General features: G+C 40.2%; 1 protein-coding gene across 1 annotated transcript in view; it reads right to left on the bottom strand.

Annotated features, from left to right (window-relative positions):
• Positions 1 to 17,209, bottom strand: part of IL12RB2 (interleukin 12 receptor subunit beta 2) — a 92,713-nt gene that overhangs the window by 57,471 nt on the left and 18,033 nt on the right. The window contains exons 4-8 of the mRNA XM_050763965.1: positions 16,415 to 16,529; positions 14,926 to 15,110; positions 13,579 to 13,724; positions 12,481 to 12,631; positions 4,228 to 4,307 (exon numbers count right to left, since the gene is read on the bottom strand). Coding sequence (XP_050619922.1) covers positions 4,228 to 4,307; positions 12,481 to 12,631; positions 13,579 to 13,724; positions 14,926 to 15,110; positions 16,415 to 16,529 — 677 coding nt within the window. The remainder of the gene's footprint in view (positions 1 to 4,227; positions 4,308 to 12,480; positions 12,632 to 13,578; positions 13,725 to 14,925; positions 15,111 to 16,414; positions 16,530 to 17,209) is intronic.

Raw genomic sequence — 17,209 nt, 5'->3', positions numbered from 1 at the left:
CCCTGTCTCTGTGACAAACAAAAATTAGCTGGGCGTGGTGATGCATGCCTGTAGTCTCAGCTACTTGGGAGGCTGAGGTGGGAGGATCACTTGAGCACAGGAGGTGAAGGCTGTAGTGAGCCGAGACTGTGCCACCGCACTTCAGCCTGGGGCACAGAATGAGACTCTGTCTCAAAAAACAAAACAAAACAAAAAAAAACTATGATTTTAAAAAGTAGCACAAGATATTTTTGAGGAAATGGTACTTTCGGGAGAAACTAAGGCATGGGCAAAGAAGTGACAAACCATAACAAAGCAAAGGTCTCCTTCACCAGCATCCTCACACACTGACACATGCTCCCATTCATACACACATACTCACATACCTACACATTCACACCCTACTCACATATGCCCACACTCCCACGCCTTCCACACACTCACACACATCCTTACACTCACATGCATTCACACCCACACTCACACACATACTCCCACCCCAACCCCCAGGGGCTGCACCCGACCAGCACGGAGTTGTTCTCCTCTAATGTAAACATCCTACAAAAGTGAAAGGCCATCTCACATTTCTTCATATGCAAGAGAAATGTGCTCTCACTTTATTCACAGACAAATGGGGTTTTACTTGGGGCTTCCTTTGATGCCAATGCATGAAATTTCCTTCTTTGCAGTGGTGGGTGTTTCTTGCATTTGGTTTCCCAGAGTTGCTCAAAGGAAAAAAAAAAAAAAAAAAAAAAACCACCACACACGCCCTTGCTCCCTTTCCCCAGTGAGGTATGACTTGGGCCCTGTCACAAAGCGATCTGGCTGCAGAGTTTTCCTTCCAGCCTGACACTTAGATGAGTCCCTTGTACCAATGGCATTCCCTTGAATTCCCAAGCCTGCCTGAGAGTGGCATGAGGAATCCCTGTTAGAGGCTGGGATAAGAGCGAACTCAAATCACCTGAAATCCCCTCACTGGAAATCACCTCTTGAAACCTCAGTTTCCATGTTTTAAACTGTGGGGTGAGACTATATGACAGATAAATCCCTTTGGCTCTAGAGGTCTATAACTCTGTGGTTCTGTGGTCCTAAGCAGGGCTGCTCAGTAACTCTGGTCAGTGTTTCCATTCCCACCCCTAGTTGAGTCGCCTGTTCGGGGCCATTAAAGAAGCCCAGGTTTGACAGAAAAGGACTTAATCCTGTGACAATTTAGGACTGGATCCAACTTTCCTTGGGGAGCCTCTTAGAATAGAGAGTCACTGAAGGTTTTGAGGTTGGCTTGTGATGACCACCATCTGACATCAAGTTATAGAAGCTTCTAGTGCTTACCTTTTTGCCCTTTCTCTTTCTTTCCTTCTTTCCTTCTTTCCTTCCTTCCTTCCTTCTTTCTTTCTTTCCCTTCTTTCTTCTTTCTTTCTTCTTTCTCCCCTCCCTCCCTCCCTCCCTCCCTTCCTTCCTTCCTTCTTTCCTTCCTTCCTTCCTTCCTTCCTTCCTTCCTTCCTTCCTTCCTTCCTTCCTTCCTTCCTTCCTTCCTTCCTTCCTTCCTTTTTTGTCTTGCTCTGTCACCCAGGCTGGAGTACTGTGGCATGATCTCAGCTCACTGCAACCTCTGCCTCTCAGGTTCAAGGGATTCTCCTGCTTCATTCTCCCAAGTAACTGAGATTACAGGTGGGCATCACCACGCCCAGCTAATTTTTTTGTATTTTGGTAGAAACAGGGTCTCACCATGTTGGCCAGGATGGTCTCAAACTCCTGGACTTAAGTGATCTGCCCACCTCGACCTCCCAAAGTGCTGGGGTTATGGGTGTGAGCCACTGCGCCTAGCCCTTTTTGGTTTCTTATTATAAGCCAGTTACAACCCCAAGCATCCTTCTTGGGCCCACAGTTCTGTCTACACAAAAGGAAACATTTTCTAAACAATAAGAGATGTTCAACCATGGCATGGGCAGACTACAAAGTGAGATTCTTCCTGTCCCAGAATGTCCCCACTGAGACATCTGCCTGTCCTGGCAGGAGTAGGAACCATGTTTATAATGAAAGGAAGGCTGAACTAGAAGAGCTTTGAAGTCCCTCGAAATTCTAAGACCTCATTATAGAACCTAAACCTTGTGAAGATAGAAATAAAATCAAGGCAGCAGAGAAGAAATCACATACTCACATTTACTGAGCATCACTCGTGGCCAACCCATACTTATTTTGACTTCACTCTGGTGCTGTTTTCAGAGAACCATGATGATGTCCGCTATAAACTCTGTTACAGTGAGAAGCACGCAGGCATGGAGCTTTCACCATTAGGATAAACAAGCATCATGCAGCACCGTTGAATTTTACACTGGTGGCCCTCATGATTTTTACATTTGTGTCCTCTCATTTGCTGATCCCCACAATGGTCTTGTCAGCTTTGCATATACTGGTATCATTACCCTCATTCTACTGAGAGAAACCCTTGAGTTGAGAGGCGTGGAATAGATTAACATGTAGCATATCTTTCCAGATCACTGTTGAGGACATTTTTGGAGGAGAAACCTTTACATGAGAGGAGGAATTTTGGTTTTAACCAGTCACTTGCTCATGAAAAGGAAATAAATTAGGCTGGGTTCTTCTATAATATTCACAAATTATGACTGTTCTAAATGTCCTGCTTTGAGAATTGTCTTGCTATTAAAAGTAGATTCATTTCAAAATAAATTTTGAGCTGCAGTGTTGGTTTCAAAGTGAAGAGCTTGATCATGATTCACCAGGCTATTTATAGTAGTCTCCTCTTATACCAGACATTTTACGTATGTATGAGAGAGACCGGGAGGAGAAAGAAGAAGAAATAACTCATTTCTTAAAGCCGAAGAAGAGTGCAGTGATCAAAACCCATCGTGTGAGCCCCATCAGAGGACTTTATAATTGTTATTCTTACTCTTCTGGTTTTGTGATCATTCAGATTCATAATTCCAAAACTTCCTATCCTTAGTTGGAAGAGCTGTAGTGAAGAGGATGTGAGTTCTGAGAAATAAAGAGTGTAGTTCACCTGGAAACCTCTTATGAGTATGCCAATCAGTAGCTCAATTCGAATCGCACAGCATTTCCCTTCAACAAAGATGAGTAATGATGCAGCAGTTCTGGATAAGGTTTCAGTCTCGGGTCTGTGCTTAGTAGCTGGGTGACTTTGGGCAAGAACTTCCTCTCTTTCCTCTCTCTGATACTCATTTTTTCATTCATTCATTCATTTGTTTTCTCATTTACTGGTAAGTGGGTATACCAGTACTTACCTCAGGGGGTTTTTGTGAGGATTAAATAAAATGGCAATGCCAGCTTTCAGTGCTTTGTGAAACTTTCACATTCTATGATAATGTCAGGCTTCACTGTTTTCTGGAAAGTTGTCTAATTTACTACTGTTTTACTACCATTCCTGAGGAAGGGCTGCTTTCTATTCCTGTTTGTATGATTTTCTTTTTTTTTTTTTTTGAAATGGAGTCTTGCTCTGTCACCCAGGCTCGAGTGCAGTGACATGATCTTGGCTCACTGCAACCCCTGCCTCCCGGGTTCAAGGGATTCTTATGCCTCAGCCTCCCCAGCAACTGGGATTACAGGTGCATGCCACCATGCCCGGCTAATTTTTGTATTTTCAGTAGAGACACGGTTTCGCCATGCTGGCCAGACTGGTCTCTAACCGCTGACTTCAAGTGACCTGCCTGCCTTGGCCTCCCAAAGTGCTGGGATTACAGGCGTGAGCCAGTGCACCTGGCCTGTTTGTATTATTTTCTACCACTATTACTATTCCTAAAGTAGGACAGCTTTCTTTCCTCCTTTTCCCTCTTCAATGACCTAAAAAACATTATTAAATATCCACATCCATAGCTTTTTCATCTTTTGTTTCCCAAAGAGTGAATCAGTGAAGTGACATGGTCACTGCTGGACATATTTATGTAGGAGAGACAGGGGTGGGCAGAAAGGGGACAACAGTCAGAAGAGATGATGCAGTTAGGGTCAGAGGGTGGAAATGCCAGGGATGGAAAGAGACCTTGATCTCATAGGAAGCGGGATTGAAATGATGTGACTGTGTGGAAGAAGGAACTCAGCTCTCACCCCTATCCACCAAAGGCACATGACACTGTGGTGTGTCATGAATATGTCTGGGAAAATGAGCTCTAGCAAAGTCATTGAAGCCTCACATAAAAGCCACTATGCAAATAGGTCTTTTTCTGCCTTGAAACTAATATTATTCCCTTGAGTTTTCAGTTGACACTTAAAACTTACCTTCCAGAAAAGAGAAATCTGTTGTCTACTGTAGTCAATGTGTCGTTTCATGTACCAGACATCTAACATCCCAGTAGGCTCTGTTTCAAAGGAGAAAAAAAGACGTATTTTCATATATTTACTCAGTAGAAAAGCTTTGAAAGTTAGCTGGTCATTCAGCAAACGATTCTGGAAGAGTAGAATTAGAGGATAACTGCAATTATTTGTGTGTGTCCCAGTATTTTTTTTTTTTCTTGTTTAACAATGAACATATGTATCTTTGGCCAAAAAGTTAGAAAAACAAGGTTATCTTAAAAACAAATTTAAAAAAAAATGGTGAGTAATTTGTTTCTTAATTTACTCTTTTTTTTTCTTTTTCTTTTTTTTTTTTTTTAGACAGGATCTCACTCTGTTGCCCAGGCTGGAATGCAGTGGCACGATCTCAGCTCACTGCAACCTCCACCTCCTAGGCTCAAGCAATCTTCCTGCCTCAGCCTCTTGTGTAGCTGGGATTACAGATGGCGCCACCAGGCCTGGCTAATTTCTGTATTTTTTGTACAGACAGGATTTCATCATTTTGCCTAGGCTGGTCTCGAACTCCTGAGCTCAAGCAATCCACCCACCTTGGCCTCCCAAAGTACTAGGATTACATAGGCAGGAGCCACCGCACCCGGCCTTAACTTACTCTTAAAATGTGTTATTAAAATAACCCAAGGAAAGTACATGTGGCTTTAGCAACATAAGACAGAGCAAAAAAATAAAAATAAAAATAAAGTATATGTGGTTCTTTTTTTTTTTTTTTTTTTTTTTTTTTTTTACTAGAATGCAGAAAGAATTCTCAACAGAGAAGATATAACTCATATAGAAAAACACTTTTTGGTTTGTAAAAATACACTAATATAAATGACAAACCTTGTGTTCATCTCCATTCCTAGACTTATCACGTTATAGTATAATTATTTGGTTTGTGATCATTAGACAATGATCTACTTAAAGGGAAGTCGTATCTCATTTAATATGCCACATATCCAGCACAGCACTTAGAATATAATAGGCTCCTAATAATTGTTAAATAACGAATGAACAAATCATGTGATATTATCTATTTAATGCCAAAACACAGGCTGAACTGATTAAATAAATAACCACCAATCTGTAAGACAATGGTCAAATATGGCCCAACTTAATTTCGACCAAACATATTGCAAAGAGACTAAATAATCAACTCCTGTGTGTATGTGTGAGTGTGAGTGTGTGTGTGCATGAGTTCATGCTCACGTGAGTGTGTGAAGTCATTTTGTTTTCCCTACCATCAAGTCACTTAGATTTGTTTTGATTTACAGCCAGGAGTGGAACCAATAGAAACAATAACTCCTGAAAACAGGCTTCAGCTGCACCAAGCTAATTTCCTCAACAGTGAAACTTAGAGTGTATTTGAGGGGAGGCTGCACTGGGGTTTTTTCTAGGTTAGAAAGTTCCATCTAACTAGACGGAAATTTCTAGAAAATTAAGTCCCACCACCTGGATAACAGGAGATAAGAGAAGAGCAAAAAAGAAAGGCAGCGTAAGTACCCGCACATAGAGGGCAGGTGCTGTGTGGGTCCATCCACAGCTCCATCTCCCGTCCTCCTCAAACCCATGATGCAGCTTCAGTGCAGTAGTCAGCGTGAGCTTCAGAGCCAGGTCTGCAGGGTAAGCCCAGCTCTGTGACTTTGAACAAATGCTAACCGCATCCTTCGCTAGCTCCCTCATCTGTCAGATGAGGGTGATAATTCCACACATCACACGGGGCAGAGGGGGAATTTCAGTGGAGCGTGCTGACACGTGGTGAGCGCTCAGCAAGAGTAGCTCTTGTGGTTTCCCGCATTTGAAAATGGAAGTGCTGAAAGGTTAAGGAACTTGCTTAAGGTCCCAGAACTAATCATCAGAGATGCCAGGCTTTAAACACAAATCTGTTTTATCCCAAAGCCTTGGCTCTGCAATGTGCAGGTGCCTGGCTCTGAGAAAGCTGATGGTTTCTCTGTGGTACTTCCATCCCCGGTCAGGTGGGCCTTCTTTTTGTTCTATCCTCTTCCTTTGTCACTTCCTTTTCCTGCCTCTCTTGCTCTACTTTCTTTTTTGCTTTTTCTAAACATTCACTTCTTTTCTTTCCTCTCCTTTCCAGTAGTGGTAGTATTTGCCTTTGCAGTGAGGACTTAGAGGTAAGAAATGCTTATGTAAAACATTTTGAAAATGCTCTTAATTCTCCAGGAATATGAAAAGTGGCCCAGGAATCAAACCTGGGACTTCTATCTGCTAGCTTACATGCAAAAAGAAAAAAAGCACAGGCAACAAAGGAAAGGGGATGTGACATTCACTAACCACCTACTGTCAGGTGGTGTCTGGACACTTTCTATACATCATCTCATTTAACCCTCACACAATGCAAGGGTGCATATGATTAAACCTGCTTTATACTTGAGGACAAGGAGGCTGGCAAAAGTGAAATGATTTACAAAAGACTTGGGTCTAGTAAATGGCAAAGCTGAGGACTGAAGACAGGTCTCGCTTTCCCTGAATACTCTGCTTTTCCCATTACAGTTCACTACATTGACCAAGATCTGAATACTCCACAAACTAGATAATCTGGATATTTGCAGAATCAGGGTTTGGAAACCTGGGTGTGCTCAGTGTCAAAGCCAGTTGACTTGTACCACAGCAGTATATGTCTTCAGTTAATTACATATTGGTAAGAAATCTAAAGGCGACACTCACTGACTCGTTAAAAATCCACAACCTAACAGATTATTACAGAGCTAAGAATCAAATTCTAGAATTCTACTCTTTTCACAAGGTAAATTGCAAGTAAACTGAAACGTTAATGTTGCCCACCTGCAGTGTATACCTCCATAGAAGAGAAATCATTAGTTGAATCTGCATGAGTCTCAAAGTGTAACATTTCATGACCCGGGTGTAAATCATGCTGCTTAAAGCAACACAAGGGCTAATAGTGAGGAGAATCTTTGACATTCAACTGTCACAGAATCACTGAAAGTTCTAACCTCAATGTTATCTAGCGAAATACAGATAAAACTATTACAGGCACATGAAAAAAAAAAAAGACAAAGGCCAATATGTTCAAGTGATTTCAAAAGAAATGGGTACAAATGACTAAACATACAAATATGAGAAGTGGAAGTCAGATGAAACTACTTTGTCTGTAAAGGAAAAAACTGTAGGGTTAAAGTGGAAGAAGCTACCAATATGAAAAAGAGATTATCTTGCCTCAGACTTCACCAAGCAAAAGGAAGAAATCAGATGGAAATTCCCTCCTCTTTGCACCATGAAAATGTTCAAACTCCCCCAATAAATTCCCTAACACAGCGCTGCTACTGACGTCCTGGTGGATGAATCATCCCCACTTCCATCACGGTCCAACTCCTTAGCTAGAGTTCTGGACCCCACTCCCTCTTGCTTTATCAAAGACATCTCTCCAGCCATCATCCCCACCTTCCCTGTGTCATTAATTTCTCCTTCCCTGCGGGACCCTTTTCATCCCCTTGCAAATACACTGTATTATCTCAGATCCTAAAAACAAAAGCAACAAAGGATTGTTTGATATCTCTGCTCTTCTTCATATAACTTCTTGAAAAGAGTTCTGAATTGTTATTCCTTCCTACCAAGATAGGTGTTGAACTTAGAGGAGAACAAGTGAAGGAGAGAAGGGTTTAGGGACTGTTACTGAATCTCAAACATAACACTTTCCTGTTAGTGAAAGTGTCTGATATAAATCTCTTTAGAGAGAAAATAATCATTCATTCTCAAGTGTCAGGCAAAAAGACACAAATATGATGCTTTCAAGTATGGCTAGCTTAGGGATCAGCAAACTATGGCCCATGGGGCCAAATCTGGCCCTCTGCCTGTTTTAATACATCCTGTAAGCAAATGGTTTTGATATTGGTTGAAAAGATATCAAAAAAAGAATCCTTTTTAGTGCCATGTGAAGATTACACAAAATTCCAATTTCAGCATACATAAATAAAGTTTATTTGGAACACAGCCATGCCTGTTTGTTTAGGTATTGTCAGTGGCTGCTTGCATGTGACAATAGCACATTTAATAATTGTGACAGATCGTATGATCCGCAAAGCTGAAAATATTTACTGTCTGAATCTGTAGAGAAAATTGCCAATCCTCCACGCTTGACTGTTATCAAATGTTTGCTATCTAAAATCGCCTCTAGTATTTCATTGTTCACACCTATCTTATCTTGGCAATATTTTAAAATTACAAATGAGTGCATGAATTTCCTAGCTTCTCAATGTGGGAAGAGGTGGCTGCAGCTGGTAACTCTTCATTTTCTCCCCCTTCAGGGATTCTTCACTCCTCACCCCTGCTGTCACCATGATGGGGGAAGGTTTCTCCTTTACCACTCTGCTCCCCGCCCCAAGTATGAATAGATATGCAACGCTTCTTTTGTTGGCTGTAAGGAGTTGAGCAAGATCACAAACTGCAAATAAGACTTTTTTAAATGGTGAATGAACACACAGAGACACATATCGGTAAGAGAGCATTAAGGAACAGCTGATTCATCAGTATTTTGGCATCTCTTCCTGGGTGTTCTAAGTGGTGAGAGATCACCTTACCTCAATACCTGTGCATATTCTCAGGCATGTCTCGGCACCTTGAGCCCAAATTCAAGAATGTTTTCCCACTAGAAGGAAAATGTGGCTACTTTCTTCCCAGTGTCACTATCAGGCTTGCTTTTGATGGATGCTGATTTCAAGACTATTCTCTTAAACACAGCGAAGTAGTTTCTTTCCTCCTACCCCTTATTTTGCGGTCATTTAAAAAGTGTTTTTCAGTGATAGGATCTGAATTTAATGACATAGGAAAGGGCCCTATGGAGTAAAGGAAGCCCTCACCCACTGTTCAAATGATATAAACAACTGCACCCAATCCACCCGCAGACATTACATTCCTCTCAATTTTGAGAAGCAAAGGCTGCAAAAAAAAGAGCTCTGTTACAGAATCATTCACACTTTTAGAGAGTACCTAAAAAAAAAAAAAAAGCTTACTAGTAATTTTTTTTAAATGTCAAGCTACATATGAGTACACATTGAAAGGGTTAAAAGGAAGACGTGTTAAAAAAAATTCACACCTTTTAGGTTTACATCAGTTGGTGTTTCATAAAGAAACTGATGACAGAAACAGCGGGTAAGGGGTGAAAACCAAGCAGCCTAGAGAAAGAGAAAAAAGACCTACAACAACCCACAGAAAAATCAAACATAGAAAAGGGAGATTCAGAGATAGAAAGGAAGCCAACAGAGCTTGGTAAAGGCGGTGTATCTCAGAGTATGGGTTTCTCTCCTTATGAATACCTTCAGTGACTGCATAAGCCAGCTTCCTAGGTTCAATTCATAATCATCCATGAGTTCATAACCATAACGAGTTGCTATACTCACTGTTATGATGGTGGTTTATTTTATAGGAAATGAGAGCCACTGTGCTGCCTTGAAGGAATTTTAATTCAAAAGACAAACACTTTTTTAAAAAGAAAAGAAAAACCTTTTCACACATCTCTAACAAGGTCATTATCATATGTGAATAAGAATGGCAAGAATTCACAAGCCCAGTGTTTCCCTAGTTTATAGTTTAGCTTAATGTGATGTGACTTAAATATTTCCCAGACTACTTACTACCTTGAACTGGGACATAAAATATAGCCCATTTTCAAAAATTTTTTCTTTACCACATATATAAACAAAATCTAATTCATGAGATAGTCTTTAAAAAAATTATTTTGACTATGTATAATAAAAGGATATTATAAGTAAGTTCTGTATTATAAAAGTGACAACCAGAGGGCAAGTGTTTCAACATTAATTTAAGAGATTTTATTATAAAATGAGTGCTAATAAATTATCATTTGTTGGATACATTCACTTTTAGACAACTTTTAAAATATGTTCTGTAATCCCAGCCCACTTTGGGAGACCGAGGCAGGTGGATCACCTGAGGTCAAAAGTTAGAGACCAGCCTGGCCAACATGGTGAAACCCGTCTCTACTGAAAATAACAAAAATTAGCCGGGCGTGGTGGCACACACATGTAATCCCAGCTCCTTGGGAGGCTGAGGCAGGAGAATCACTGGAACACAGGAGGCAGAGGTTGCGGTGAGCCGAGATTGTGCCACTGCACTCTAGCCTGGGCGACAGAGCAAGACTCTGTCTCAAAAAAAAAAAAAAAAAAAAAAAAAGGCCGGGCGTGGTGGCTCAAGCCTGTAATCCCAGCACTTTGGGAGGCCGAGACGGGCGGATCACAAGGTCAGGAGATCGAGACCATCCTGGCTAACACGGTGAAACCCCGTCTCTACTAAAAAATACAAAAAACTAGCCGGGCGAGGTGGTGGGCGCCTGTAGTCCCAGCTACTCTGGAGGCTGAGGCAGGAGAATGGCGTAAACCCGGGAGGCGGAGCTTGCAGTGAGCTGAGATCCGGCCACTGCACTCCAGCCTGGGCGACAGAGCGAGACTCCGTCTCAAAAAAAAAAAAAAAAAAAAAAAAAAAAAATGAAATTAATACAAGAAATAAGGAAGATATAAGATTATTCCACGAATCACATATTAGGTATTACATTCTGCTAAAGATCCTTCAGTTCCTTGAATGTCATTGATGTATGATTGCTAAGGATCATCAGTTATCAAAAGCCATTAGTAGCTCACAGAAAATAAATGCAACTTAATTACGAGGCTAGTTTACATGCATCCATAAATTTCCCAAGTAAGAATTTAGATTTTGCACATTAATGTTACAAAAGTTCCAGATAATGAACAATGGATTATATGCCAAAAAGTTTTCCTCTGAGTCATATTTATATAAATTATGAAAGGCTCTCTACTATATCATTAAATGAGGGCATTTATTTATTTATTTATTTATGAGATGGAGTCTTTATCCGTTGCCCAGGCTGGATTGCCGTGGTACAATCTTGGCTTATTGCAACCTTTGCCTCCCAGGTTTAAGTGATTCTCCTGCCTTAGCCTCCTGAGTAGGTGGGATTACAGGCATGTGCCACGATGCTGGGCTAATTTTTTGTATTTTTAGTACAGATGGGATTTCACCGTGATGGCCAGGCTGGTCTCGAACTCCTGACCTCATGATCCACCCACCTCAGCCTCCCAAAGTGCTGGGATTACAGGCGTGAGCCACGGTGCCCAACATAAATGAGTGCTTTTAAAAACTAATATTCAGGCCGGGCGTGGTGGCTCAAGCCTGTAATCCCAGCACTTTGGGAGGCCGAGGCGGGTGGATCACGAGGTCAGGAGATGGAGACTATCCTGGCTAACATGGTGAAACCCCGTCTCTACTAAAAATACAAAAAACTAGCCGGGCGTGGTGGCGGGCACCTGTAGTCTCAGCTACTTGGGAGGCTGAGGCGGGAGAATGGCGTGAACCCGGGAGGCGGAGCTTGCAGTGAGCCGAGATCACGCCACTGCACTCCAGCCTGGGAGACACAGCGAGACTCCGTCTCAAAAAAAAAAAAAAAAAAAAAAAAAAAAAAAAAAACTAATATTCAGACGGCTATTTCTTGTCTCTCCAAAGATTTAATATTGGTATAAAGTTTACATAGGCATTTTTGCTTCAATAAAATATTTTCTTATACTTCAATAACATTCCCTTCCCAATAATTACTAAAAAATAAAAATTCATCAGACTGAAAAACACATTTGATATCCTTTTCATAGCTATGGGTGGCCAGGTGGTGCTCATCTGTGCAGTAAATACCAAAGGCTTGAAGTACAGTATTATAATATTTGGACAAAGAGAGGATTGCTGGATGCTAAATTTTATTTTGCAATATGTGTCTCCAGAGCCTACTTTCTTTCAAGTTTTCATATAGTTTATTGAGCCACATTACTTTTCATCGAATCAAAAATATAAAATATATGAAGCTTTAACAAGAAATGAGATTAATTACTGGTTATAGCTCTGTGAAATAAGTTACTGAGATAGTAAGAGAGATAAGAGTTACAACCAAGCATTATAACCAACATGACTGATAGCAAACAGGAGTAGAACTCACCCAATGTTAAAAATGTCCTAGCGATAAAAACATATTTCCTTGAACAGTCTCAGCACTTAAGTTAATATAAAAATTAAGTTGTTAACTAATGTAGTCATACTTTTTGATTCAGCACCAGTACTTTAAAGATTCTATTCCAAGGACATCGTTACATCTTCCCCCTCTCTCCCCTTTATTCCTCCCCGATATGTATGTATATTTTGGACACATACCTTCTTCTGGTGTTTGTGCTCTCAATGTTTCACTCCAATCACTCCAACTTCCCTTATAAAGATGTAGCTTAGAGGAAATCTGAAATTCATATTCTGTAAATGGTTTCAGATCCAGCAAATCATGTCTTCCTCTGGCCTCTGTAACATTAACCTTGAAACAGACATTTTTTTAAAGTGCCTATTAATACTAGATTGCTAATTTAAAGAATTTTAACACAAAATGAGAAAAAAACCCCAGGCTGTTTGATCCTACTTGTTTTTCAGACCTACCGTTAAATGAGAAGAAATATCAATGACTGTCTTACCGAATAGATATGATATTAATCTGAAATATAGCTTCTTATTAAAAATAAAATAAAATCTCCCGGGACTAAGAACCCATCTATGTAGGTTCTCGAGGGGGATCCTGAAACCGGCTGAAAAACAAGTAAAGATTGAAAACTATGAAGTTTCAAAACACCTTGGAGAAGTTTCTACACTAGAGATTATTTTTTATTTGATTACAATTAGAATGTGATGAATGTTTTAACACAAACATAGAACTGGCTTTTTTTAAAAAAACGCTTTAATTAGTTATACTCTCTTGAATATCAGCTATCTGTGGAACTGATCCTTTTTTATTATAAGCCATTGAATTTTACAACAATCCTGGAAAGAATCATAATCCCATACATTTTATTTTAAAACATGTAATGCCTAATATTATATCAAATTGTAGACCTTTTCTTTGGAATATTAAATTCTATATAAATCTCTGTGGACATTTCTTAATATTTCTCTTTTCAATATCTTTTTTAAATGCTAAAAAGTAATAACAGGATGGGGGTAAATAATAAGGAGAAACGAATCCTCTGTTAGAAACAAACTATAGAAAATTAATATTGGTTTACAAAAACTTTAAAAATTTCAGAATCAGAGATCAAAATTCAAGATATTTCTTAATCAACAGAGGCGTACGTGACTTTCTGATAGTTCTCAAGTGTGTACTTTGGGATAAATATTCTTAAACTCTATATTTTGCTGTATGAAAAGACAGAGGTCTGTGCAGCAATATTAAGAACCCTTCAATGTTTTTTCCTTCACTCTAAAGATCATTACCATATTCCAGTGCCTGCTGTTACTGGGCCGATATCTGAGTCGATTAAGCAGTACCAGTCCCTCATCTCTCCAATAAAGGGTGCATCTGCTCACGGAGGAAGCCTTTTGAAATTTGATTCTAATGTCCCACGGAGGAAGAGGCCTCACTAGTAACCAGGACAAACAAAAAAGTGTGGTTCAGGATCCGTGATCAGCAATTGTCTTATGTACTGGCATGAGATATAAAGAGTTTGACAAAACTCAGTTCTGAGATGCACAACCATCAAATTTGGTAAAATATACAAAGGAAAAGTTCCAGGCTTTAAGAAAGAATTTTTTTAAAAGCTGGATTCACTTCTGAATCTTTAAAATAATCCCCCTTAATCAAATCTCATTTTCACCAAATAACTACTACCAACATTAGTGATAAGTTTCAACTCCACTTAATCCAATGGTTTTTTAAAAACCAATGTGCCAAACTCAAGAATTCCAATGACTGAGAAGCAGAGGTGGCTAGTGATGATTGCCTCAGGAAGAGAAGAAATGTTGGTAGGAACATTCATAGCAAAGGGACAGAGGAAAAGAACAGGTGGCAAGAAGGTAGCCTAGAGATCAATGATGTATGAAAAAAAAATGGGAGGAAGCCTGAGAAGAAATGTGGTGGAAAAGTGTATAGTAAATGCCAATGATCAGACTCATCGTTAGCAGTACGTATGCAAAGAAGTGCCATGAAAAGAGAGGCGAGAAGCACATAGTGTGAGGTTGGAACTTCAGGCAGCCCAATTCTGCCTGGATGGTCAGAACTTGGAATGCCTGAGATTGGCCTCTGATTCAACTGGACCAATTACATTTGCTCAGGAATGTACTGGCTCACTCCAGGGTTGGAGGTAAATATTCTCAGAGCAAGACGCACCTGTGGCTTGAGAAATTTTATTCATAGTTTGTACCTCGGTGCTCTAACCTAGCAGGCCCACATGTAGCCTATCTCACAACAATGGGAGTAGCCACGGGGGGGAAAGTACACCTCCTTCAAGAAGGGCTTGCACTGAGCATCTTGAATGACCCCACAGGACCCTCTCCTCAGTGAGGTGGTATCATTAGTAGCTGATTCTTTCATGGGATTTGAATCCAGGGACTAATTTCTCCAACAGAGAGAATAATGTTGAACATCCCACTTTGTATAGCCATCTTTATACAGCTCTAGAATCATGCACCCTTTGACTTGCATCAAAGTAATTTCTATCTTTTGCCTATGCCTGTTGGCCAGTTTCCATCAATCTCTGTCTTTCTTGAAACAACCATAAAAAAAATTTGAATGATTTTAAAAATAATTATAAAGAACCAGTGAAATAGTGAAATAAAATGTACCTATGTCCAAGAATGTGAATGTGGATGGAAATGAAGAGGAGCTTCCAAGACTATTGACAGCAGTAACCTTGGCTGTGAAATTGGATTCAGGTGACTCAGGGGTGAGGTTGATTCCAAAGTCCAAATAGTCACAATAATGATCTTTACATTGCTTCTGCCAGGTTAAATTTTTTGGTCCACTTAACCTGTAAACAAAACACAACCACGTGTAGCAAGATGTTTTATGTACTACTTTCTACTTACAGTAGAAAAGAACAAAATGTTTAAATATTTAGAATTCTAGACAATTTTTAAAGGTCAATCTTATGACTTGGTAATATACACCAGGAATATTTGTATTATATGGTCATATAAGACTATACTTCACCCAACTCCCTTTTTTAGTAGAACTGAGATGTTCTTTCATGTTCGTGTAGATAGATAGGTAACCACACCTACGCTGCTGTAATTCCCCAAACCCTGCTGTCATCTTGGCTCCCTGGGGCAGTTCCAAACATTATCCTAAGGACCGTGGCCACTTTGACATCCGAGGCACAGAACTGTCAGTTCCTAGTACAGCAGTGGCCAGAGTAGAATCCTGGGCTATTTTACCCTAATACTGAGACCTGCATGTCAATAGATATTTCTTGTAGGTTAGAAAAAGTAAATGTACTACAGAACCCCCTCCTTTCCTCCATCTCCTCCTCACTCAGGAATAGCACAAATCAGCTGGATCTTTAATGGGATCACGAAATCTACTCCAAGGAACAGAATCTCCCAGACTCTCTCTTCTCATGGACTCTTAGGTCAGCCAATGGTGCTTTAAAAAGAAACTTCTCCAAGCGAATGGAAAGCACAAGGAAGAGTTTATTTATGTATCATGACCCCAAGAGTCTGCAGCTGCAAAAAAGAGAAGCGATCTTATGCAACCAGTTTAACCCTACTAGAGTGGGAAAGAACAGCCATAACTTGGATCTTGGATGCACTGAAGAGAACGCTGAGTTAGAACTCAGACCCAAGATATTAGGTCTCTCATACTGTAGATGAATGAAGCAGTTTTAACTATAAACAGAAACTTTTAAAAAGGTATCTAATTGTCTAGAAGTATCTATTGCTTCTTCTCTCTGGTAAAAATAAAACAGACAGGCCAGGCGCCGTGGCTCATGCCTGTAATCCCAGCACTTTGGGAGGCCGAGGAGGGCGGATCATGAGGTCAAGAAATCGAGACCATCCTGGCCAACATGGTGAAACGCCGTCTCTGCTAAAAATACAAAAATTAGCTGGGCGTGGTGGCGGATTCCTGTAATCCCAGCTACTCAGGAGGCTGAGGCAGGAGAATCACTTGAACCTGGGAGACAGAAGTTGCAGTGAGCTGAGATTGTGCCACTGCACTGTAGCCTGGCAACAGAGTGAGACTCCGTCTAAATAAATAAATAAATAATAGATATTTCTAAATGTCATTTAAGAGAAGATCTACAAAACAGCTGCAAGAATACAGCCTCTCACTCACTGTAGAGTATACTCAGTGTATAGGTGGGTGTCTTGTCCTCTTTGCCAGGTGCAGGCCACAGTCCCTTGTTCTCCCTTCTGTATGCAGGATAGATTTTGAGGCTGTTCTGGAGCAACTTTAAAAAGAAAAGACAAAAACCTTATATATCACACAGGTGATATTTCAACCAAATTGTTATTATCTGCCAACAACATGACAATATGTCCCCCACATGCCGTAAACCCAGGTAAACTAGAAGCCATTTTCAGATTTCATCCAAGTCCCAGTTTGCCAATAAGGCAAAAATTTCTCCTAGAAACAGTAATAATACTAGTAAATATGGATCAAATACTTACTATATGCCTAGTCTAGTGCTATGTGCAGTTTTTCTGAATTAGACAGCATAGCACCCCATGAGGTAGATACCATTATTATCTTTATTTTTGAGAGAGGTGAAATATCTGACCCAAGATTATAAAATTATGAAGTGGCAGATTCAAGGCTCCAGCTCAGCTGTGGGTAGCTCAAGTCCAAGCCTTTTCTCCATATTCTACCATTTTCCCTGACACGTGAACATCCAGTGCTAGTTCCATTACCCCTGGTAATAATCAATTAACTTCCTTTGGAGTGATGCCCATTCAAATATTAGAAACCTTTAAAAATGAGAGACTTACTTGCTTTCTTCACCAGACATTTGCTGTCAAGAAACGTATACCCACTCGCCTCACTCATGTCTTCCTGGGCTATACCATCTAAATCTAATTTCTGCAGTGTCCCTTGGAGCACTTTGTAGGCATTTATAAATTAATTCTTTTA

Source organism: Macaca thibetana, chromosome 1, assembly GCF_024542745.1.
Source record: "Macaca thibetana thibetana isolate TM-01 chromosome 1, ASM2454274v1, whole genome shotgun sequence".
Taxonomy (NCBI): Eukaryota; Metazoa; Chordata; class Mammalia; order Primates; family Cercopithecidae; genus Macaca; species Macaca thibetana.
The sequence above is the reverse complement of the archived record's forward strand: the minus strand, read 5'-3'. Positions and strand labels throughout refer to the sequence as shown.